This window comes from Toxotes jaculatrix, chromosome 6 (assembly GCF_017976425.1).
Source record: "Toxotes jaculatrix isolate fToxJac2 chromosome 6, fToxJac2.pri, whole genome shotgun sequence".
In the NCBI taxonomy this organism is placed as follows: domain Eukaryota; kingdom Metazoa; phylum Chordata; class Actinopteri; family Toxotidae; genus Toxotes; species Toxotes jaculatrix.
In genome coordinates, this window is record NC_054399.1 from 3,210,773 (window position 1) to 3,232,652 (window position 21,880).

The following is a 21,880-nucleotide window of genomic DNA, read 5'->3' on the forward strand; positions in this document are numbered from 1 at the left end:
GTGGAGCATTTTGAACTGATTACCGAGAAACAGACAAACCACTCGCCTCTGCGGGAATATGAATGACTCTCTGAGCTGTAATTAGGCCCACGGCGCACCTCACCCGGCCGTCGGCTACTTCCCGGGTCCTGCTGAGGGTGTAGGCCTACTGCACTTTATGAATAATGAAACAATGACGTAAACAATGCGGTGCTCTCTGCAGCTCGAGCTCGGGGCTCGAGGCGGGCGCACCGAGGCGTGATGCGGTCGTGACGTAGGTTCAGTCGGGGATCTTTAATCCTCTGCCGCAGCAGCACAGCCGGTAACCGGAGGAGGGGGTAGCACGGTCGGACGGGAATGGACCGCACAGGCTAGGCTAACCCAGCACAAGGCCGAAAGAGCTCGGTCTTTAGATAGATGATAATATCACCGAGTAAAACAGAGATTACGACCGGAACGAGTCGACTATTTGCATAGGCCAGACCCCCTCCTCTCTGTCTCTGCCTTTAGCCTGCAGCCTATTCACAGACATTTTCCAATTAAAGAGACCTCATTCAGTTAAAATATATTTTCAAAACGCATTTATTTGCTTCATTTGGAAGCCGGATTCGGTATCTTTTAGCCGGCTGACGGATACTACGCCTCGTCCTGCCGGTTTCCTTCGGACAGTCCTCTCCCCGGTTCGCCCTTCAGCAGCGTCGCCGCGTCCTCGCTGTTCCTGTCAGCTGCTGCGCATCAGCAAAACATGCAGGATGAGCCTGTGGGGGTGACAACCACGCAACTGCCCCCGTCAACCGAGGAAAAGGACAGCAACAGCAGCACGGTCAGCCAGTCTGCGGAACAACCGAACCACACCGACTACCGCGACAGCCAGCTGAGCTCGTTCACGCCGGATTATAACCATCTAAACCAGAAGACAGCTTTTTCCGATTTCGATCGAGATCATTTTTGCCCGACCCAGTCTATCTGTGACCTTCAGCACAGCCGCAAAATACATCAGCAGTTAAGTCAGCACACTGAGTTTAGCCCCACAGAGTCGCCCCCACCCCAGGGACATTTCAGTCACCTGCCGCAGAGGCAGCCCTTCTCCAAGCCCGACCCCAGCGCTGCTGACCCCCGCGGCTCTCCAGTGGAAGAGGCTGAAGCCGATGCTGCGTCGCCATCGCCCACTTCCGTAAATCCAAACAAGATCCAAATGGACTCCCCCATCACCCACCATATAAATAACGGCAATGGCAGCAGCAGCACCGGCAACATGTTGTCCGGAGGTCTCGGTGCCGCTTTCCCGAACCTCCCCACCCCGGAGATGCAGAGCGCCAGCGGGGGCTCGTCTTCACCTTCTCTCCCTGGTTTTGGCACCCCTTGGTCCGTCCAGACCAGTTCCTCGCCCCCACCCGCACCCAACTCCATCAACCCCATCCACGCGAACGCCATTAACCAGATGCCCAACACGGACTCTGACAACAGCTTCTACCCAGGTATCCCCTCCTCCATCAACCCGGCCTTCTTCCAGAGTTTTTCGCCGGTGTCAGCTAATCCGTGCGCCGGGATTAATGTGCAGGGCTTCAGCGGTCCTTTCTCGCCCCAGATAAACGTCCCTCAGCAGCCGCAGAGCCGCAGGTCCCCGGTCAGTCCCCAGATGCATCCCCAGCAGGGCGCCTTCCTGCAGCAGAGGAACAATTACAACCAACATCAGGTGAGCTGCTATAGGGCAGAAATTACATGAAGGTGGCACAGGATGGTTGGCAGTCCTCTAACAGTATGATGAGCAAAAATAGAATAAAATAAACTCATTTATTTTTAGCCTTTTTGAATCAAGATCTTAGGTTTTCATACATGCACTTGAATGTCCTTAGGTTAGGGATCATCTTGTGACACTGTGGAGATAAAACATAGCCTTAAGAGTTGTGTGTGTGTGCGTGTGTGTGTGTTTTCATTATGCAGCCGGAGTTTTTGAGGGATAAATAGTTTTCTTTTTCTTTTTCTTCATAATGCATTTGTTATGTCCTCCGCAAGGGCTGAAGTCACTACTCTTCAGGCAAAGGGAGGGAGGGATGAACAGGGGAACAAGGGAGTATCACAGAATCTAGCCGTTGTTCTCTCCTGGAAGCTGGCAGTGGGACGCAGTCACATGGCACTGGACCATCCCTGTCTTGTGGTTCACTCAGTAGGAATACAAAGGCTCACAGGGTTTGGTGTCCTAAATGGGTGCTTATTTGGGTCAAATGAAAACATCTAGTATCTTAGTGTTTGTGTGTGTGTGTGTAGTGGCAGACAGTTAAGGGACCCTGAAGATGGACCAGTGGCATTAGCAGTTTACATGAAGGTTCATATTAGGGGATAGTCTTGGGGTGTATGTGTTAGTCGCCTTTGGCTTCAGGTTTCTCGTGTGATTTGCACATTGGGCGTGTGTGTGTGTGTGTGTGTGTGTGACTGGGTGTGCTTACAGTGCATCTGTGGTGTTTTTGTTTCACTGACCTTTAACCCCTTGCTTTGATTACGAGTGCTGTGTAAATATATTTTCATTAAACTCTCAAAAGACAGCCAGCCCTTTTGGTCCCACAGTGACACGCATATCCAAAGGGCCAGCACATTTAAAGGAGAAAACCACATGAAAATACAGAGTGGAGCAGGAAACAAAAACTTGTTTTGTTCAAAAGTAAAAAGCTAGTTCTCACATATTTATTTCCGCCAGGCCTCTAAGCCAACCTCCCAAGGACTTCAGTTTTCCTTGAACAGCACTTACATGATCCTGTCTTTTAGATATTAAAACATTTATTTCAAGCTCATCTAAACACCATCTGATTCTCCACACAGCTGTTAGCAGTGGAGCCTAAGCAAAAAGGACTTAATGTTACGTTATGTATGGAGCGTGTGAGAAACAGGAAGTGCTTTGTGTAAGATTTCCACGTGAGAGCACACAAGATTAAGCATGATGCGATTCAATGTATAATTAAGAGTGAACACAAGGTCCAGGTAGAGAGAGAGTGTGTGTAACCTACGCTGGCGGTGTCGCAGCGCACGGGATACTTAGTATTAGTCTTAAAGCCCTAAATCTTCTTATCTACCCACCCGTTACAGGAGCAGATCAAGCTCGGCTGTGGCACAGGGAGAAAAAGAAGGATAGAAAGGCAGGATAGCATGAAATGGAAAGATAGATACTAAAGCATGTCCACGCTCTTTCTAACCTTCCATCTCTCCACCCCCTCCATGTCCTCTCATTGACGTGTGCAGCCCATGGTGAAGCAGTCTCCCTGGGGCAGCCACCAGGGGAACGGCTGGGGCTCCGGGGGCGTGTCCTGGGGCCGGGACCACCGCAGAGGCAGCGGCATGTGCGTACCTGGCTCGGTCAGTCACGTCTCGCCCTTGAAGAAGCCCTTCTCCAGCAACGTCATCGCTCCTCCCAAGTTCCCACGCTCTGGGGGATCACTGGGGCCTAAGTCCTGGATAGAGGAAAACATGTTTCGCACAGACAGCAACAGCAACACCTTGTTGCCCCTGCAGGTATGTGTTTTGGGTTGATCGTGCATTGGCTGCTGTTGCTGGTTTTGTTGGATGATTCGTTTGGTGTGTTTGTGTTTGTGACTGGGAGGGTTTTGTTTTTGCGTGACAGTGTGAGAATCAGTGGCTTTAAAGGTGGGAAAGAACCAGTAGGCAAACTCAAGATTAGACAAAGGGAATAATGGAGGCGTGTGTGTGTGAGAGAAAGAGTTTCGACTGAGGTCCCTCAGTGAAACAGAAACTGAGAGAGAATTATTTTTATCAATAGAAAAACTTGGAACGAAGGACTCTTCAGACAGATGTGGCAGTGAGAAGATGTAAATTACCATAAACGGGACAGCGTGTTAGCATTTCAATCAGAGGGGAGGTGTTTGAACTGATTCGCTCTGCAGATTTTACTGAGGGTGTAACAAAGTGGGGGCTGGGCTGAATTCATTTTCAGGATACTAACATCTTGTAGAGGAGATCTACTTCACTTTCCAGGGCTGCCAAAGCTCTTTGTGTGTTGTGCATCTTACGGAAACGGAATCCTATTCCACGTTACATTTACCCGGTCTGTCAGAGAGGTCTGTCAGTGGTCGTCACATGCTGCTGTGGTGCCTCTGCTCTCCTCTGTCAGAGCTGCAGCAGGGTCTGGATGGTGAAAGGTCACGTTTTGATTTATTTTTTTTCTCCTTCACCACCAACAGATAAATCATCATTAGTTCTCCAAATTAAATTAATCCCTTTTCTTGAACAAGAAAGTACCGATGTATATATCTTCATAAAAAGACAGTGCCCCAGAGTACAGGTTATAATGCAGTGTGCCTAATAAGAACCTCTACACATATTTAACACCCAGTAAAAGCCATGAAACATAACCTTAGTTAATCAGTTACTTTACTGTGTATACTGGCAAAGTGTCTGTTTGTAATAGATACCAGAATAATAGCACATTTTAAAACTTCTATTAATTGAGAAGATATTCATTACTGTGATTCATTCTAACTAAAATAATGATATCACCTAAATAATGGTGTCACCCAGTGGTTTTACTGTTGCTATGAGCTCAGATTATTAGTAGTATCAGTGCCAAGAAGTACAACGCTTCCTATTCCAGGAAACAGGCCTGACTCCATGGATTGTTAATTTCCATAAACACTGTCGGACCCAGAATTTTTCAGATTCCAAATCTTTTCCTTCCTTCCTTTCTGTTTAATGCTTGGCAGACAGTTACGTACTATATCTCTGCTGTGTCATGTTTTTAACATCTCGCAGGGGAGGACGGAGGAAGGCAGGGGACTTTTAGTTTCAGTAAGTGGAACTGTGCCTGTGGTGAATCTGGTTACTTGACAATGTCTTAAAATTGTACAGCAATTTTCTACCACTAATTCATACCATCACCTTGAAACACTACTTTTTGAAAGTAGAAGAGAATAGTCATCTGACAGCATGATTCTCGCAGACGTGTTAATTTACATGTGTGTCACAGTTTCTAACCCCTCCGTCATGCCAGACAAGTTCAGTCCAGTTTTACACGTAAGTCTTTAGGGACCGCAGAGGAAGCTGCGTGAAATCAGATGAATTTTTAAATTTGGGGTTGAAAATGAGAAAGAACTGGGGCCGTGGAGCAGTGCGATGCTAAGCTGATGGAGTACTCCTTACACCATTCTGGAAGCCTTGGAAACCTGGTTGGTTTAAAGGTTCAGTTCACCAAAATTATCACCAAAAAAAAACATATTTACTCAGCTACCTTCAGTGGTATTAAGAATCTAGAATCGAAGATGCTGTTGATTACCACACACCTGGAATAATTAAAATATACTGATGTACGTAGCTAGATATTGTAAGAGGTAAATGAGAAAATAAATCTTCTTGTACTTTAGTTAAACTGACACTTTAAAGATGGCGCTTCTATAGCACTGATCAGCAGCAGATGAGAAGCCAGTTCTCCGGCAGCCTGTTTAGGATTAATCAGTGATCCCATTATCAAACTAAAAAAAACAGGTAATGCAGTGATGGAGTACTGTAGCAAACTGCCAGCTACTGAATTATATTATCATTCCTAACAAACTCTCCATTAGAAGAATATCTTAGCTGTAATTCTATGCTTTCCGTGCCATGCCATCTAATCCAGTTCTTCACTCTCCATTTTCTAATTTACTGTCACCATTGCTTTGAAAATAAATGTAAAAACAACACAGCCTACAACCTTTCATATCTCAGAGTGTATTGAATTGACCTTTACCCTGTTATTATGTTGGGTTTTGTAGGGCAGGCTTGGCGCTCTGTGGTTTGTTAGTCACCAGTATATAACCATATGAGTCTGTCATAGTTGTTAAGGATAACTATCTCACTGGAAGAGCTGATGAGCTCATAACCTCCATCTCAGCTCTCCGTCTAAATGCCACTCCTGTTTCTGGTTTCCATTCTCTCTCCATCTGCCTCCGGGAACGAGTCCAGAGGTCTTGGGGAATCCATCGTATAGACTGCTCGCAAACATACCTTCAGACTCCTAAAGTGAATAAATATGGAAAGAATGTTAATCCAAGCGTGAGCTCCTCGCACCCTTAAATCTCTTACATGTTAAGCCAAATACTCGTGCCTCTGAGGCTTTATTATTCATAAGCCAAATCACAGAAGTGTGTTAGAAGCGTGGGGAGTTTGACATGCATCATGACGTGTGTTTGTTCTGTCGGTTATGTCATATATAAAACCTCTGCTTTCACAGGACCGCTCCAGAATGTACGACAGTCTGAACATGCACTCCCTGGAGAGCTCTCTGATTGACATCATGCGAGCCGAGCAGGATCCGATGAAAGGTAAGATTCCCTTTCCCTTTCTGTCTACGTGTGGGGGGGGTCAGAGGGAGGTGATCGTGTTCGGATAGGAAACCCAACATCTATGCAAAGCGACTCGGTGCAGGGAAGTGAAACGGCCCGTTGCTCTCAGAGATGTGTTGCTTTTCCACACACCGGCTTATTTTCCCCCTGCTGAGAGCTTAATACTTCTGCCACCAGCTGCACATTTACATGACCCTCCAGCTCTGATCCTGTTACTACTTAACCTGGGCAGCACTCAGAGCAGAGTAAGGAGTGGAGGAGAGAGGGAGGAGGGGCTTTTCGTTGCTGTTAATATCTCTAACTAGTCACAGATGTTTTCTGACAGATCAGGCGTGAGCAGATCACAGGAACTTGGAATTTTTCAACTAAAAGATGTACATATATAGTACTTGGTCTCTTTTGAATTATTCCTCATGGAGCAGGCAGAGAATGTACTGTAGTGTGACACTGTCCTGGCCTCCTGGGCTCAGCTGCTGGACATCAGAGGAGCAGTGTCAAATAACCGCACCGTTCTTACCCTCCTCTTCCAGTGACGGCTGCTTGTAGCTCATTTACAGCCTCACAGGCCAGCTACACTCTCCCTTTAAAACCTAACCCAGAAATAACAACGCTAGTAAAACCAAACCATGCATACAGCCTGTGTATTTGTAGATTCTTGAGCAGGTTTGGTTATTTGTCGTCTTCATTAAGACCCTGCTGAAATCAGGACTCATCCTGTGCCCTCCTTCCTTGGGCGAGTTTCTTGTTTTTCCTGCTGAAGCAGATGGAGAGGACATGGGCCAGTGTGCACAGCAGAGAGAGGGGGATCTGGACTAATTTTAGATGTGATCACACTTTCACACACTGTGTATGACAGCCAAGAGAGGAGACGAGAGCGAAGGAGGGCTTGCAAGGATGGGCTCTGCCATTTATAGCATTGCCACGGCTAACACAACAGTGTATTCTGCCATAATGGTAATGCTGCAAGTGGACGTTAAATGCAATGGCAATGAAATAAAACAGTGCTTTGTTAAGAAATCAGGCGATGAAGATTGATCCTTATTCTGGACAGCACTTGTTAATAATGTTTTTAAAGTCGCTATGTAGAATTTGAAAATTTCTGATTTTGGTGCCGCAGTGTGGTGGACAACAACACACACCAACACATATTTTCCACAAACAAAACCTTGTGGCATCAGAATAATTTAAAAGATGGTATAAACATGTTAAAAAACCAACACACAGGGGCTTTAACATTTGTATATAAAGGCAAAACTTAGACTTAGAGATTATAAAGAGATCACATGAACAAAAATAGCAAAAAAAAAAACAACGCAACTGAAATGTGATTGAAATGAGCATTTTCATCACTGATTAATCTGCAGATTATTCTCTCTGTCTGTCATTCAGTCTAAAAAAATGTTAGAATAATGTGAAAACTATCCATCATAATTCCCCAGAGCCTAAGATGGCATTTAAATATAAAGCTTGTTTTGTCCGCTCTGCAGTCCAAAACACAAAGATGTTGTTTAGCAAACTAAGAAAACAGTAAATACTCTCATTATCAGGCTTGAACAAGCATTTTTGCTTAAAAACATTTTGTGAGTTAATCGGTTTGTTACAGATTAATTTTCCGTTGATCAGCTAATTGTTTGATTGACATATTATTTCAGCCATAATTGAAATACATATCATAAACGTGATTCCTGGCTTCAGTCAGTAACGAGGTCACCTCATAGTGCTGGTGGAGAAGTCGCAGTCGTTCAGGGCTCACACTCGCTGTAGACATGTAACATGTAACATGGCTGTTTTGAACACATTCGGGGGCAGGCAATGTAGATGTGTGTGTGTGTGTTTTGTGTGTGTTCTTGCTCTCATGTATACACATTGGCCTCACCCTGTCCTCTCCATCTGCTCTGTGTCTCATCCCTATTTGTGTGTGTGTGTGTGTGTGTGTGTGTGTGTGTGTGTGTGTGTGTGTGTGTGTGTGTGTGTGTGTGTGTGTGTCTGTTTCTCATGTCAGGCCGTGTGGGATGCCCTAACCCCGGGGCTGACGGCCTACTCATGCTCAATGGTAATTATCTCTTAGCACCATCTTCTCCCTTTGTGTCTCCAGCTCTCATGATGCCTTCACTGTTACTGTGTAGCCTCATTAGAAACACTCAGCAGACCTACAGTGGTACTCTAGGGTCACACTAGTTGAGGTGTGAGGTTTGGTGCACAGATGAGAATATGAATCCTTATTTTTTAATCTGTATTCTGTGTTTTTAACAAACCCATACAGAGTAACTGTATGCTGACTGCACTGGCTTTTCCATCAGTTTCAGAGATCATACTAATGTTACCTGATGGTGCTCACGTGGCAAGCAGTGTTACCATTGTTATACTGACTCCTGTGGGGACTTTGAATGCACCACAAACAGCACTTTGTTACATCCTTTCATTAAGATGTAAATTTTCAGTGTAGCCCTGCAGACTCACACGTGGACACAAGTCATGTGGGTGTCAAAAATAAAATCTGGTTTTATAACAGGACACAGATCTGGGTCACACGGCGTTTGGAAATAATTATGAGCGTGTTTTTTTTTTATTCTTATTATTTCTGCTGTTGTCTGGGTTTTTCTGTTTCCTCCTGAGACTCAGGAATCATAAATTCATTTTTGTCTTCGGTTGGACGCAGTTTTTATAGCAGTGATGAGCCTTGTTTTCCTTGATAAAGGACATCCAGAGCTTTTCAGTGATGTAACGTGGAGTTGGACCTCGACAAGTGTCTTTCTCTAGTTCTCCAAATGGCTCCCCTTATATAATTTTGATGTTTATTTAATTCCTGTGTTTCACCACACAGAGCTGACGTCCATTCTATGTCTTGATGTGCTCAACAAAGTATATTTCCTGTTTTTCTTTTCTTTTCTATATTTTTTTTCCCAAAGATACTATAATTATAAATTATAAATCTTGTTCTGGGTCTCAGGAGGATGTAAATGTATGTATTTTTCTGACTTATAGCTCATTTGACGTTGACTAAATTACCTCTTACAGGTAAATGAATTATAAGACTCTGTAGATTTAAGTTTATATAGAAGTTACATATGTCCTTTACGAAAAATCTGCACAGCTGAAACTTGAACTCTGTACTTTTCTACATGCAGCCAGGAGCTATGGGAGACGTCGAGGTAAACTCAGCTTTCTACAACATACCTTTTGCCTTGTGGCTTATTCTGTTGTGGCATGCTTTACTGCTTGAATGGGAACCAAACTGCTGAGGCCTTCAGTCTGTTAGTTATGAACTAAATAATCACTTAAGTAACTTATGTAAAATATATAAATGAACGAAGTGTTTTCACCTCCCCCCCTCAACCTTCAGCCAGTCACACAACGCCTGCTTCTCTAAAGCTAGCAAACTCAACAACTGTAAATTTAGCCAGTTAGCTTGGGTTAGTTAGGTAACAACAATGCTAAAGTTACGGCCTGTTGGATCAACCCATCAGAGGCTGCTGCAGTAAGTACACAGCCACGGTATCTAAACCCTGACGGCCTTTCAACCTTCGTGTAACAAGGCTGCACATGCTACCTGGCTACAGCGGGAAAAGGACAATAGACAATATGGCAGACAGTAGGTGGGAATGGTGGGAATAAGCCAGTGTATATTCACTTGGAAGTGATAACGGCAGTGACAGGCAGAGAGCGACTGAATGCATGAATGGAGTGTGACACAGGAAGAGCATTAGAATCAAAAACAGCACAGAGTGAAAGCTGAATTAACCAGCTAAAGTTAGCTGTTAGCATTAACAGTGTGACTGGCTGAAAGGTGAGAGAGCAGCTGGAGCTCCACAGTCACCAAACGTCACATTATTAAATAAATAGTGGCATGAAATGAAAGTGGCTTTGAGGAACATGCCATTATAAAATAAGCATAAAATAAAAGCATAAATATGCAGTAGACGAGCTTCGTTTAGTAAATTATGTCATGTTATTGTGTCATTTATATGTTTTACACAATTTATTATGACTTTTTTATAGATGTAATACTGAACACTGTGGGGTTCCATACTGCTCAGCGATGTTATTAACAGCTCTGTTCCACACCTGCTTCATGCACCACACTGCTCAGAGTGGAGCACACATGGTTGCGTGTCCCAGTCACAGATCTGTAAAAACCAAACTGTATAATCCTCACGTTAAGCCGGTGCTTTGTCTCACAGCCGCTCAGAATAGAGCTGCAATAAAAGCAGACACATTATTTAATAGATAGCCTCTCCTCTGGAATTATCCATGTCGCAGCAGAGATATAAAATACCAGAAAGGAGAGGCGGGTACTGTGATTAGACTGGCTTTAAATACATGTTTGTGAGTGTTCCTGCTTGTGAGTGTTTAATAGAATACTTGACATTTGTTGTTACTTTATCTGCGTTTATTTTCCACCAGGCCGCTCCTCCCTCTTCCCTATTGATGACAATCTCCTCGATGATGGCCACGGCAACCAGGGTGTCCAAGGAGTCCTTGGCTCCCCCAACTGTTACCCCCACCAAAACGGGGAACGCATTGAGCGCTTCTCCCGTAAGGTGTTTGTGGGAGGTTTGCCCCCTGACATAGATGAAGGTGAGACATAAAACAGTCTTTCATGGTTGCATTATACCACCCACAGTTGGTCTTTCGTTTTTATCAAACACTTTTCTGTCTCTCTTATCTACTTTTCCACTTTCCCTCAGATGAAATAACCTCAAGCTTCCGCCGCTTTGGTCACCTGGTGGTGGACTGGCCACACAAAGCAGAGAGCAAATCCTACTTTCCACCGAAAGGTACAGAAAAAAAGCAGCTGTTCTCCATATGAGACACACGTTTATGGCTGACGAACAGTATTTACATTGAGATTGGATGGTGTGAAGCTATGATGCTGCTGAATGAGGAAGCATTAAATACTGATAAACAGAGGTAAGAGCATATGTGTTTAATGCTGACACTGAGGCTGTGCATGTGTGTATGTGTGTGTTTCCTAGGATACGCATTCCTGCTGTTCCAGGAGGAGAGCTCAGTGCAGGCCCTGATTGAAGCCTGCATGGAGGAGGATGGGAAGCTGTACCTGTGCGTCTCCAGTCCCACCATTAAGGACAAACCTGTGAGTTCTACAGGACCAGCTCACACTGAAAAAGCCAAAGTACATTCACTGAAAAATTTCCAGAATAATCAAAAATTTTCATTTGATGTTTAATGATTTTGACTTCAGGTGCAAATTCGACCTTGGAACCTGAGCGACAGTGATTTTGTGATGGACGGATCTCAGCCCCTTGATCCCCGCAAGACCATCTTTGTGGGAGGTGTACCTCGTCCCCTGAGAGCAAGTAATTACACCAGTTTTCTTATTCTCGAACAGTTTCTGAGAACAGACAGATCTGAGACCAGAAATCCCATCAGGGACCACAGTCTGACAGCTTCTCCCCCCCCAGTCTCTCACATCCTGCTGTGTAACTTCCTCATCACTTGTCATCACTCTCGTCCTTTCACTCATCTGTTCTACTTTTCTCCTTTTGTTCGCTCTCTGACAAGTTGAGCTGGCCATGATTATGGATCGTCTCTACGGTGGAGTCTGCTACGCGGGAATCGACACCGATCCGGAGCTCAAATACCCTAAGGGTGCAGGGCGAGTGGCCTTCTCCAATCAGCAGAGTTACATCGCCGCCATCAGCGCGAGATTCGTCCAGCTGCAGCATGGCGACATTGACAAGCGGGTACATCCTCCCCTTCATTCCCAAATTCCCTACTTTTCATGTAGTGTGTGACTCAGTCGTTAATAGGATGTGTCATTCACTCATTTTGATGCATGCCTGCGTGTGTGTGTGTGTGTGTGTGTGTGTGTGTGTGAGTGTGTGATATCAGCATCACCACAGACAAGCAGCAGCTTGTTGCTATGGTGATCAAAAGCTAATTAAGGCTGATTGAATTAGCTTCCTTCCCCATCTCTGCTTCTAGAGGAACATGTTATATTCCTGCTGTATTTCTTGATGCACTTTCCATGTTGTCTCCAAAAATGTGTGCGCGTATGCAGGTGGAGGTGAAGCCCTACGTCCTGGATGATCAGCTGTGTGATGAGTGTCAGGGCGCACGCTGCGGAGGGAAATTTGCCCCCTTCTTCTGTGCTAATGTCACCTGTCTGCAGTACTACTGCGAGTTCTGCTGGGCCAACATCCACTCCCGCGCCGGACGAGAGTTTCACAAGCCCCTGGTCAAAGAGGGAGCCGACCGGCCCCGCCAGATTCACTTCCGCTGGAACTAGAGATGAGGCCGCAGCCATGGTGACACAGTCAGAGGGAAGGGAAATGAAACACTGGCTAACAGGAATAAGAGCATCGCTCTGCCTCTCCTGCTCTCCTAAGCTATCAGTATAATCGAGTGCGTAACACTATACAGTATATACTATATATATCTATATATCTTTTGTAGCAGCCAAACACCACAAGCCTCAGTTTTTCACCAAAACCCCCCTCACATCTCAGGCTCTGACAACTCTACAACTCTTTTGTGGTACTTTCATCTTTTCTAAGAGGAGATTTAAAAAGAGATTGATTTTTGTAGGTTTTTTTATCATTATTATTTTTGTATGTGAGATTTAAAGTAGATACGGGAATGTTTTTGCATGGGGGCAGCTTGTCTGTCTGTTTGTCTGCTGCTAGCCACCCCACAGTGCGTGTAGTGCACACTTGTTTATGGGAAAACCTCGATTCTCTAACGTTGACGCCTGCCCCAGGTCATTAACCAAAGGTAGCAAAATGATAGGAAGCTTAAAATGGACACATTTCTGCCGCAAAACAAATGGTTGTTTTATAACGTCGCCATGGGCTCGCTCTTCTTGTTACAGAGTTTATGAAAAAAAAAAAAGATTATTAAGGTTATTTCTGCGCTCACACTGACCCATAGAGTGATACCTCAAAATACAAAATCTGGTTTCTTCTAACTGTATTCAACATTTATACTTAACAAGTTATTTTAGAAGCTTTGCTGCTATATATACATATATATGAATAGATGTGTAGGTATTATATTTAATGCCATTTATAAACCAGAATCATGTAAAATGAAATGCAGTATGCACTCGACCACTAATGGCCCCCATTGCCATGGAAAGAGTTAAAGTGCATGTTATGACAATAGGCTTAGCTACACAACTAGCATGCAGGATAAATGTGAGAAAAAAACACTGAGAAAAAAAAAAATAAACAAACCACTGAAATCATAATTAAAGACAAGACATAAAATTCTATAGTCAGTAGCATGACCATCTTTTACAGATGCCTAAGAGGGAAAAAATTCAGACAAAGCTAAATAACTAAAAAAAAAAACATATTTAAACTTGCATGCATTGATGTTTATCTGTTGTTTGATCCGTTTACATACTTAACAATACAAAAAGTGATATTGGTTCTACTGTAGACTTAGTGGACGCCATCATTTTGTGACATGGTGGTTTGTATGGCAAAAAAAAAAATCCTGTTGAGAAGCAGAGTGGTGTTCAGTGGTTTGTGTTCGTGTGTCGTCCCTGTGCTGTGCGACTGTTGTTAGTGTAGACTGAGGCTCTAGTTTAGTTTCCAACATACTACGTAGAGGAGAATTAAAACATCAAAATAACTTTTCTTGCCTTCACCCTTCCTGTCTTGTATCTTTGTACGGTTCCAAAGGTTAATCTGACGTAGCATCGCCCAGGCAGACCAAACACAAAACAAAAGACCTGGTCAGCTTGGAAGATTTAAGTGGGAGAAGTGGGCCTAGACTGAAGGTCGTGTTAATAAGCATCTCTGGAACATGTTCATTTTGCTGAGCTGCTTATTTTGTAATGACTACTTGAGACAGTTGTTGTGTGTGGCTGCAGCTCCATGACACTCTGGCCCAGTTACTGGAAGATGAAGTTTCTCCATATCTCCTAACCAAGCTGTTACAGTGTGGATGATGACACTTGGTCTCTTGGCGTGCTAAAGATGTTTGTATTGTTTGTCCGTTTGATTTCCCACCGTGACCCTTGAAGTACTCTTAAAAACTATTTAGGGACAATCTTTCTGTGAGGACGGTGGCCCAGCCGCCCGTTCGGTACTGTACACGTGTGTTGTTCTCGTGTCGTCGTGGTTTTTGTGTTCCATGCCCTGGTGTGTGCTCCTCGCTGTCGGTGTTCAGGCATCAAGCGTGTACTGTCACAAACCCTTAATGAAACTGATTACTTATTGCTGATTCACATATTTTAATTTGTTTGTGTCAACTACTTACCCATCACTGGCCCTTCAGTATGTTTTTGATGATATATATTATGCACTACTTTTCTATATCCCCCTCATTTTTCTCCTTATTCGCCCCCTGAAGTGATTTCAGTCCAGATGTGGATTCTCTGAAAAACCTCCACCTATTTATAATTCTACAGATGATTTATTAAATTTTATTTTTTCATGATTACTTATTTAAGATGTAGCGTGCAGCAGTGGTCTTAAGTTATCTTTGTTCTGTATGAGTAGAGCAGGAATCCAATATTTTCTAATATATTAACTAATGTAGTCTGGATGTTGTGAGGAGCGGGAGTCGGAGTGGCGATCGAGATGAAAAAAAGAAGGAGCTCCCGCCGTCCCCCGTGGCTTTAGTTCTCATGGTGTCCGATGCGAACATGTTTGAATATCGTCACCTGTAACACTTGACTCGTGCTGTTCTTGTGAGGTTCTATTTTCTATGTTGAACACTGTTTCTTTGTTCTGTACGTGTCTTTGTTTTTGTAAAAATCATATTTATTTCACTATTTTTGTAGACAAAAAAAACCTATTTGATTTTGATTGTATTTTTCTATTTAAATAGGATTATTATACAATTTATTTCCCCCCCTCCAGCGATAATTATGTCCAAAAGTTCTGTTTAAAGACAAAGAATCATGTCATTAGTAACAACATCAAATTTTTTGATATACAGCTGATTCTTATTTTGATACACATGACACATTTCATTTGAAGGAAGGAAACATGAAGGTTTTATTATATTCTTGGAAGACACTTGAGATTCTCCCCTGTTGCATCGAGGCCCCAGCTGCCTGTCCTCGTAGATGCTCTGAAACTTGAATATAACACATTTTGAAAGGCTGACTAACCTCGAATCTGTGTTGTGATGTGCAATACTGTTTCTAATGTTTGTATAAAAGTAAGAACTACAGTGTAAACCTTTTTAATGCAGATTTATTTTTTTCATTGCATATTTTGCAGATTTCTGATCCACAGTGTCATTTTTTACTGTCAGAAAAAATAAACCCCGTTTTTTCATTGCAACTATTTTTAAATCCAGATATCTTTGTACTGATGTAAATGATTGTAGTTATTTTGGATAGTGTTTTGCTAACAAAAGGAGAGACTTTTTCATGCATATTTCTATTTCATTTCATCTTGTTTTATCCCACGTTTTTATTTCATTTAATAATAGCAGAGTTCTTGGAATAATTTTTCATATTTAAATGTCATTGGTATTATTTTGTATTTTTATGTGGAAATACACTATATATAATTTTAAGATGCTAATTGCTAAGATATTATTTTGAGTTTAATTATTTTTAAAGCTAAATATTTGTAATTTTATTGTTAAAGTGACTAATTTCTAAATCAGAGTTTGTGTATAGATTCACAAAAGTGGTTTATGAGGTGTTTGGATTGTAATTATAACTGAATGGTTCTCTGATATGCAAAATGAATATCATGTTTATTTTTATTTTTGTTGGTTTTGTATTTAAATGGGGTGTTGATTACAATCTTTGTTTTGTTTTTTCCTTTCACTTCCTGAATAAAGACCCATTCTGTTTGGACACAACATGGCTGCTGCTGCTGCTTCCCTGTGTTTTCTCCGTGTGTACTGAGCAGGGAGACTTTAAATGAGCTGTGCAGTATATATACTTTGACTGTCCGGTGAATGAGGGACCGTGGACCGTGCTTCGTATAATCTGACTGCTCCTGACTCGTTGTTTGTAGCATGTCCAGTATTTCTGCTCGTGTTCTGAAGAAAAACAGAAACGGTGTGCTGAACCAAAATGTACATTTTAATATGACTGAAAAACCATCACACTGTAATCTACTGTTTTATGTCAGCTGATTTTGGAGACACGTTTTTCACACAGTACCTTTAAAGGCGACCTCCATTTAACCAAACGAGAAAAGGAAATAATCCAAGAAGACGACTCACTCACATAATTGTTGGCGCCATCTAGAGGTAAGTGTGAGAAATACGGCTGAGATCAACTCTGAGGTCAACGTGACAAATGACTTCTGGCATTTATTCATCTGACTTTTCAGAAAAACAGCTTTATTCTACAAGATCCAAGTTGCTGACTTCTACACTGGAATGTCTCATATTTCTTCATCCATGACATAATGCTGTTGATTCTGAAGCGCTTGCCTGGAGGACAGCTGTTCGCCTTGGGAAGTTTATGAGGCAGGGAGAAGGGAGTGGATAAGAGGTGAGGGGAAGGAAGGAGGGTTGGATGGAGGGAATCCAGTCTGCTCCTGCTGCTGCTGCTGCCGCACTACAACACGCCGTCAGCAGCAAAGCAGTTGAGCTCTGCTTGTCTGGGAGCGCAGCAGGAAAAGGCAAGTAACATGTTCATCAAGGACTCAAATCATCAAAAAGACCGGAATCTGAGCAGATAGGACGAAGACACTGAGAACTCTGATCAGCTTTGGAGATGAACAGCTGCCGGCTCTGGGGTAAGAACATTGGTCACATACTTCTGTCTGCACTGTTTGTTGACTATCACAGGACGTCTCCTTCATTCAGAAGGATGACAAAAGTAATGGACACCACTGAAACACTGCTGTTTTCATGATTTGACCTTTTTCAGCAGGACTTGCTGAGTGAATAACTTGGATAACTTTGCAAATACCTGTCTGTATGTGTCAGTATTTGTTTGTAGAGTTGTCTCCACATGTCCTGTAAGCGTGCATGGCTTCTTAGTGTGTGTAACTGTATTTACCCAAACGTATCCACGTACTGTAAATGGTACATGATCTCCCTGAAAGGATCTGGTTACTTCTTTTTAACACGAGGACGTGGAATAACAAATCGTCTCAGGCATTATTGTGAGATTTGTATCTGATGTCAGTCAGAAACATCACAGAGACTGCTGTTTGTCAAAGTGGACACAGAACTGTTCAGTGAAGTAAACTCAAACACAGTCTTTTCATTTTGTCTGAAGAACCTGCCGTACTCGGAAAAACATGACCATAACCAAAGGACAACAGTAGTCAGAGTTAATGATTCACGTGTACATCTGTGTGTGTGTGTGTGTATGTGTATGCATGCATGCACTCCATGACCTCATGCACATGCACTCATGCCTGTGTGTGTAAAGAGAGCACCATTTTTTTTTAATAATAGCCATTTTACTGATGCTGACATCATTGCTGCAGAGCGGGCGGGGTTTCTGTCTCAGAGGACTTCACACTGGCTCTGTGACCAGTTCATTACCCTCAAAATCAAAAACATGCTACACTAATGGCTCTGCTTGTTCATGCTGTGTGTGTTTGTGTGCGTAAGCGTTTTAAGTGTCCTTCCTGTTTATCTGATCGTGTTTATTGTCCCATGGTACACACATAATTTGTCTGATGTGCTTGCAGTGACGGACAAACCAAATGTGTAGTGACAAGCAGAACATGCGGCAGTGAAGAGACACTTGTTTTTATAGACAGACATGGGGAAGATCCCGCTCTGCAAACCTGACACACATTTTCCAAAGCCGCCCCCCCCCCCCCCCCCCCCGACCAGTGACAGCCAAAGAGCAGATGCAACACTTTCATTCTCACACCCACAAGGGCAGATATGCAAAGAACAAGCATGTGCATTTATCAGATCCACAAATCTTACTTTGTGCTTTTGGTCAAACTCCCCCAACGGATTTTCTTGTTCAAGAATTTGGTCAGCAAGTGTCCGTATGATTGCATTATTTCGAAATTTTGATGTCCAACATCTGGAAGGTTGCCAGATTGGACTGAAAAGAGTAGTCACTTATTCAGCACAGCTGGATTGTCATCGTTGTTGTTACTTTTGATCTTGTGGTTGTTTTCTGTTAGTGAAACAGTTATGATGAGATCGTCTCTCTCTCTTTGTGTAATATAAATGTATAATGTCTCTATTTGCTCAAGTGCCATTGCTTCATGATGAGGTTCCCCTGACAGAAATTGTGCTCATGGATATTATGTCATGACTCAGGAATGTTTTGGCAAAAAAAAAGACTTGGAACAGGGACAAAGTTTTCGTTTGAGGTCCCTCACATGCAATTGAGTGGTGGATGAAAACAACAGTGTGTGAGACAGAGTCAAATAGCAATTGCTTCTCATTACAAGACTCACATCTGGCCTCATGCTGTATTTGATCAGTAATTTGATTCGCTGATATGCTTTTGTTCTGTCTACGACCATGACAACATCCCTTCAGTGTTTGATAGTGTTGTGAAAACTGATTACAGGTTCATGTTTCTGGTCAGAACCTGTTTGAGTCTGGCACTAGGACATCCTGTTTGATTTTTATCTTTTCCCTTTGCTTTTGATCTCTTCAGACACAATTACTAATATATGAATGAGGCTACAAATTTTCAGGTAATTGTGAAAACACATCAGAGATGTTCCTACAGACACATCATACGTCAGTAATGTTCTCCCAAAATGCATGTTTGTATTTGCAGATTTGAAGATGTGGACGTTGATGGGGGTAGTCTGTCTGTGCCACTGTGTCTTTGGACAGCTGTTTGAACCCAAGCTGAAAGGAGCGTCACGTCTGATCTGCAGCGTCCCCGGGTCACCGGGCCTGCCCGGCAAACCCGGTCCCAGCGGGCCCCCAGGAGCAGATGGGAATGTGGGTATCCCAGGAAGAGATGGCAGAGATGGCAGGAAGGGTGAAAAGGGAGAAAAGGGAGACCCAGGTATAATATGAAACCAAAACAGATACAGCATCAGTTTATGTGTGCAAAAAAAAACATGTTAATACCACCAGTCTCTGCAAGAGAAGAGCTGGCACAGAAACGTTTTTTCATCTGACAGCTGGTATCAGCAGAAGCTGGCAAAGATGAACTGATGAGTTCCACAGAAAAAAAAACCTTGTAAAAACCTTGGAAATGATGTGTCCGACAAACTCTGTAGGAGCTGTTTAGAACAGCACCCACTGCAGGCTGAGAGGTGAACGACAGGTCTATGTGAGCAGGCCTCAGGCCTCTGACTCCTCCAGAAGACTATGATTATCATGGACAGTACACAGAAAATGGATACTGTGCTTGAAAACATCCTGTGTAAATTTTCCTAACTGAGACTGGAAAACTCAAGGTTCACTTACTAGATTTTATTTCAAGAACTTTCAAGCATCATCAACAGCCTTCCTCTTTAATGAATGGCACGTGGGCTGCCCCAGGGGCTTCGGAGCTAAGACACTGATCATAAACCAGCCTGGGGCCTTTGTTGAATGTCATTGGCTATATACAAATTTACACAGTGATGGATGTGTGATGAGGAAGGTACTGTGAGAAACGATATTGCAGTCCTGCCATAAACAGATGAAAAGTTAGACCAGACCAGAGTACAACTAAACAGCTGAGCTGTACAGTCTGACAGCAGAGGGAATGAAGGATCTGCAGTAGCGCTCCTTCCTACGCTGTGGATGTCAAAGTCTGCCGCTAAAGGGGCCGCTCAGCGCTGTTTCAATGCAGTTTTTAAGGCATACTGTTTCGTGCCATCTGGCTGCTGCTCTGTCATATTTCATATTTTACACGCATTATTACGGGAGACACGGTGCTGGCTAAGCCTGGATTTTTATGAGGGCTGGAAAAAGTCTCATCTGCAGGGGTTTGGCTGAGCGTGTGTGGATGGCCTGCAGTAAATGTTTCCCTAACATGCCTTTAGGTTTTACATTGCAGCAATTCTACCAAATTAGGAGATGTTATACAACTGGCTCTTCACCCACGTGTAAACTTTTCCAAGTTTCCAACAACACAAACAGTTTATCATAGTTGTTCACAGTTTGGTATGCCTCTATTTTCTTTTTTTAAGTTATTCAGAGGGTAAATATTTAATCTATTTAAAGCTGACATGATGTTGCAAAGACATTTTGAAGGACAGCATCAGCCGCATCTAACAGAAATACTGCACTGATTTCATCCATTCAGTCGGGCCTGCAATAAATCTGTCAGTGATAAATGAATGTCATGCACCTGTGTTTTCCATTATGTGTGGAAACAGGAATTTCAGATACACACCTTCACCTGACAGGAAGCTACATATTCAGCATAGCCCACTGATCTTGCACAAACATACAGCATGTGATTCACAGTGTTTCCTAGCTCCAGGATATTTCCTCTGCAAATTAAGTCAACTGGATATAAGGCAGTTTGGATGAATGAAGCCAAACTGAGCTGTTTCAGTGTCAAGGTGGCTGGGTTCCAAGGGTGACTTCATAAATGACACTGGGTGGGGTAGATAAATCTATTTCTATTGACTGTTCCTTCCATAGTCTGGTTCAACAAGTGCAGAACAGAAACTCACATGGAAGGGGATTGACAAAGACAGCGATAAAAAAGCAAAGGCATCAGTTATGATGTAGAAATTATGATCCCGTTTTCTCTGTTTCAGGGTTGAAGGGCAGGGTTGGTCCAACAGGTAAGATCGGAGGCCGAGGTGACCGTGGCCCTGCAGGGAAGCGAGGCCCTGCAGGAGAGAACGGAGACGTGGGCCAGCCTGGTCCTCCAGGCCGTGAAGGAGAGAAAGGGGATAAGGGCGAACGGGGGCTACGTGGCACTGCAGGAATCTGTAAATGTGGCAGCCTGCTGCCTAAATCTGCCTTCTCTGTGGGAATCACCAGCAGCTACCCTGCAGAGAACATCCCCATCAAGTTCAACAAGGTCCTCTTTAATGAGGGCGGACACTACAGCCCACAGACGGGCAAGTTTATCTGTGCATACCCTGGCATTTATTATTTCTCGTATGACATTACACTGGCCAACAAACACCTGGCTATTGGTCTGGTGCAGAATGGACAGTATCGCATCAAAACCTTTGACGCCAACACAGGAAACCATGACGTGGCGTCTGGGTCCACTGTGATGTACCTGAACCCAGAAGATGAGGTGTGGCTGGAAATCTTCTACCATGACCAGAATGGTTTATTTGCAGACCCTGGCTGGGCTGACAGCTTGTTCTCTGGCTTCCTGCTCTATGCTGACACAAACTACTTTGACACACTGGCAGAGGACTATGCATAGAAGCCGGAAAACACAAAATCAAACCAAAAACTGCTAGTCACTGTTGTTTTGAAATGATTTGAGTTTTATTACACACATGGTATTGTCAAACTATATTTTTATACAAATGTTTGTACTGCTAGTTATATTATGACTGTAGAGACGTATCTACTGATTATATCATTTGATAAAAAAGCTTGAACGAGTTTCTGGTTTATTGTTTTGGGTGGGACTTAATAATAACTTGAATAAACATTGTTGAGAGGTAGAACTTGGTTTGGGAGTTTTCATTTAGAGGAGTGCTAAACTGAAATACGTGTGAGAAGATATTAAAATAAAATAAAATCAGTCAAATCAGAGCAGTATAAATGCGGGAATT

General features: G+C 43.2%; 2 protein-coding genes across 5 annotated transcripts; both read left to right on the forward strand.

Annotated features, from left to right (window-relative positions):
- The first annotated feature begins 285 nt into the window (after window positions 1-285).
- cpeb2 (cytoplasmic polyadenylation element binding protein 2) lies at window positions 286-13,497 on the forward strand. Of its 3 annotated transcripts, XM_041039812.1 has the most exons (12): window positions 1,073-1,457; window positions 1,568-1,675; window positions 3,214-3,483; window positions 6,191-6,281; window positions 8,305-8,355; window positions 9,431-9,454; window positions 10,707-10,880; window positions 10,991-11,080; window positions 11,279-11,397; window positions 11,506-11,620; window positions 11,826-12,007; window positions 12,325-13,497. In XM_041039812.1, the coding sequence occupies exons 1-12, from the start codon at window positions 1,212-1,214 to the stop codon at window positions 12,550-12,552; spliced, it is 1,698 nt and encodes a 565-aa protein (XP_040895746.1). In that variant the 5' UTR covers window positions 1,073-1,211; the 3' UTR covers window positions 12,553-13,497. The 3 variants fall into 3 exon arrangements, with proteins under 3 accessions (XP_040895743.1, XP_040895744.1, XP_040895746.1); XM_041039809.1 differs by having other exon boundaries at window positions 286-1,675; XM_041039810.1 differs by lacking the exon at window positions 9,431-9,454 and having other exon boundaries at window positions 286-1,675.
- A 2,590-nt stretch (window positions 13,498-16,087) lies between these two features.
- Window positions 16,088-21,772, forward strand: LOC121183029 (complement C1q tumor necrosis factor-related protein 7). 2 transcript variants are annotated; one of them, XM_041039814.1, is made up of 5 exons: window positions 16,088-16,493; window positions 16,577-16,987; window positions 18,835-18,874; window positions 18,961-19,197; window positions 20,894-21,772. In XM_041039814.1, the coding sequence occupies exons 4-5, from the start codon at window positions 18,969-18,971 to the stop codon at window positions 21,520-21,522; spliced, it is 858 nt and encodes a 285-aa protein (XP_040895748.1). In that variant the 5' UTR covers window positions 16,088-16,493; window positions 16,577-16,987; window positions 18,835-18,874; window positions 18,961-18,968; the 3' UTR covers window positions 21,523-21,772. The 2 variants fall into 2 exon arrangements, with proteins under 2 accessions (XP_040895748.1, XP_040895747.1); XM_041039813.1 differs by lacking the exon at window positions 18,835-18,874.
- Window positions 21,773-21,880: the final 108 nt, after the last annotated feature.

Coding starts and splice junctions, on each gene's coding strand:
- cpeb2 (XM_041039809.1), top strand. CDS start 725: ATGCAGGATGAGCCTGTGGGGGTGACAACCACGCAACTGCCCCCGTCA. Junction 11,081..11,278: donor ATCCTACTTTCCACCGAAAG/GTACAGAAAAAA, acceptor TGTGTTTCCTAG/GATACGCATTCCTGCTGTTC. Junction 12,008..12,324: donor ATGGCGACATTGACAAGCGG/GTACATCCTCCC, acceptor GCGCGTATGCAG/GTGGAGGTGAAGCCCTACGT.
- LOC121183029 (XM_041039813.1), top strand. CDS start 16,966: ATGAACAGCTGCCGGCTCTGGG. Junction 16,988..18,960: donor GAACAGCTGCCGGCTCTGGG/GTAAGAACATTG, acceptor TTGTATTTGCAG/ATTTGAAGATGTGGACGTTG. Junction 19,198..20,893: donor GGGAGAAAAGGGAGACCCAG/GTATAATATGAA, acceptor TCTCTGTTTCAG/GGTTGAAGGGCAGGGTTGGT.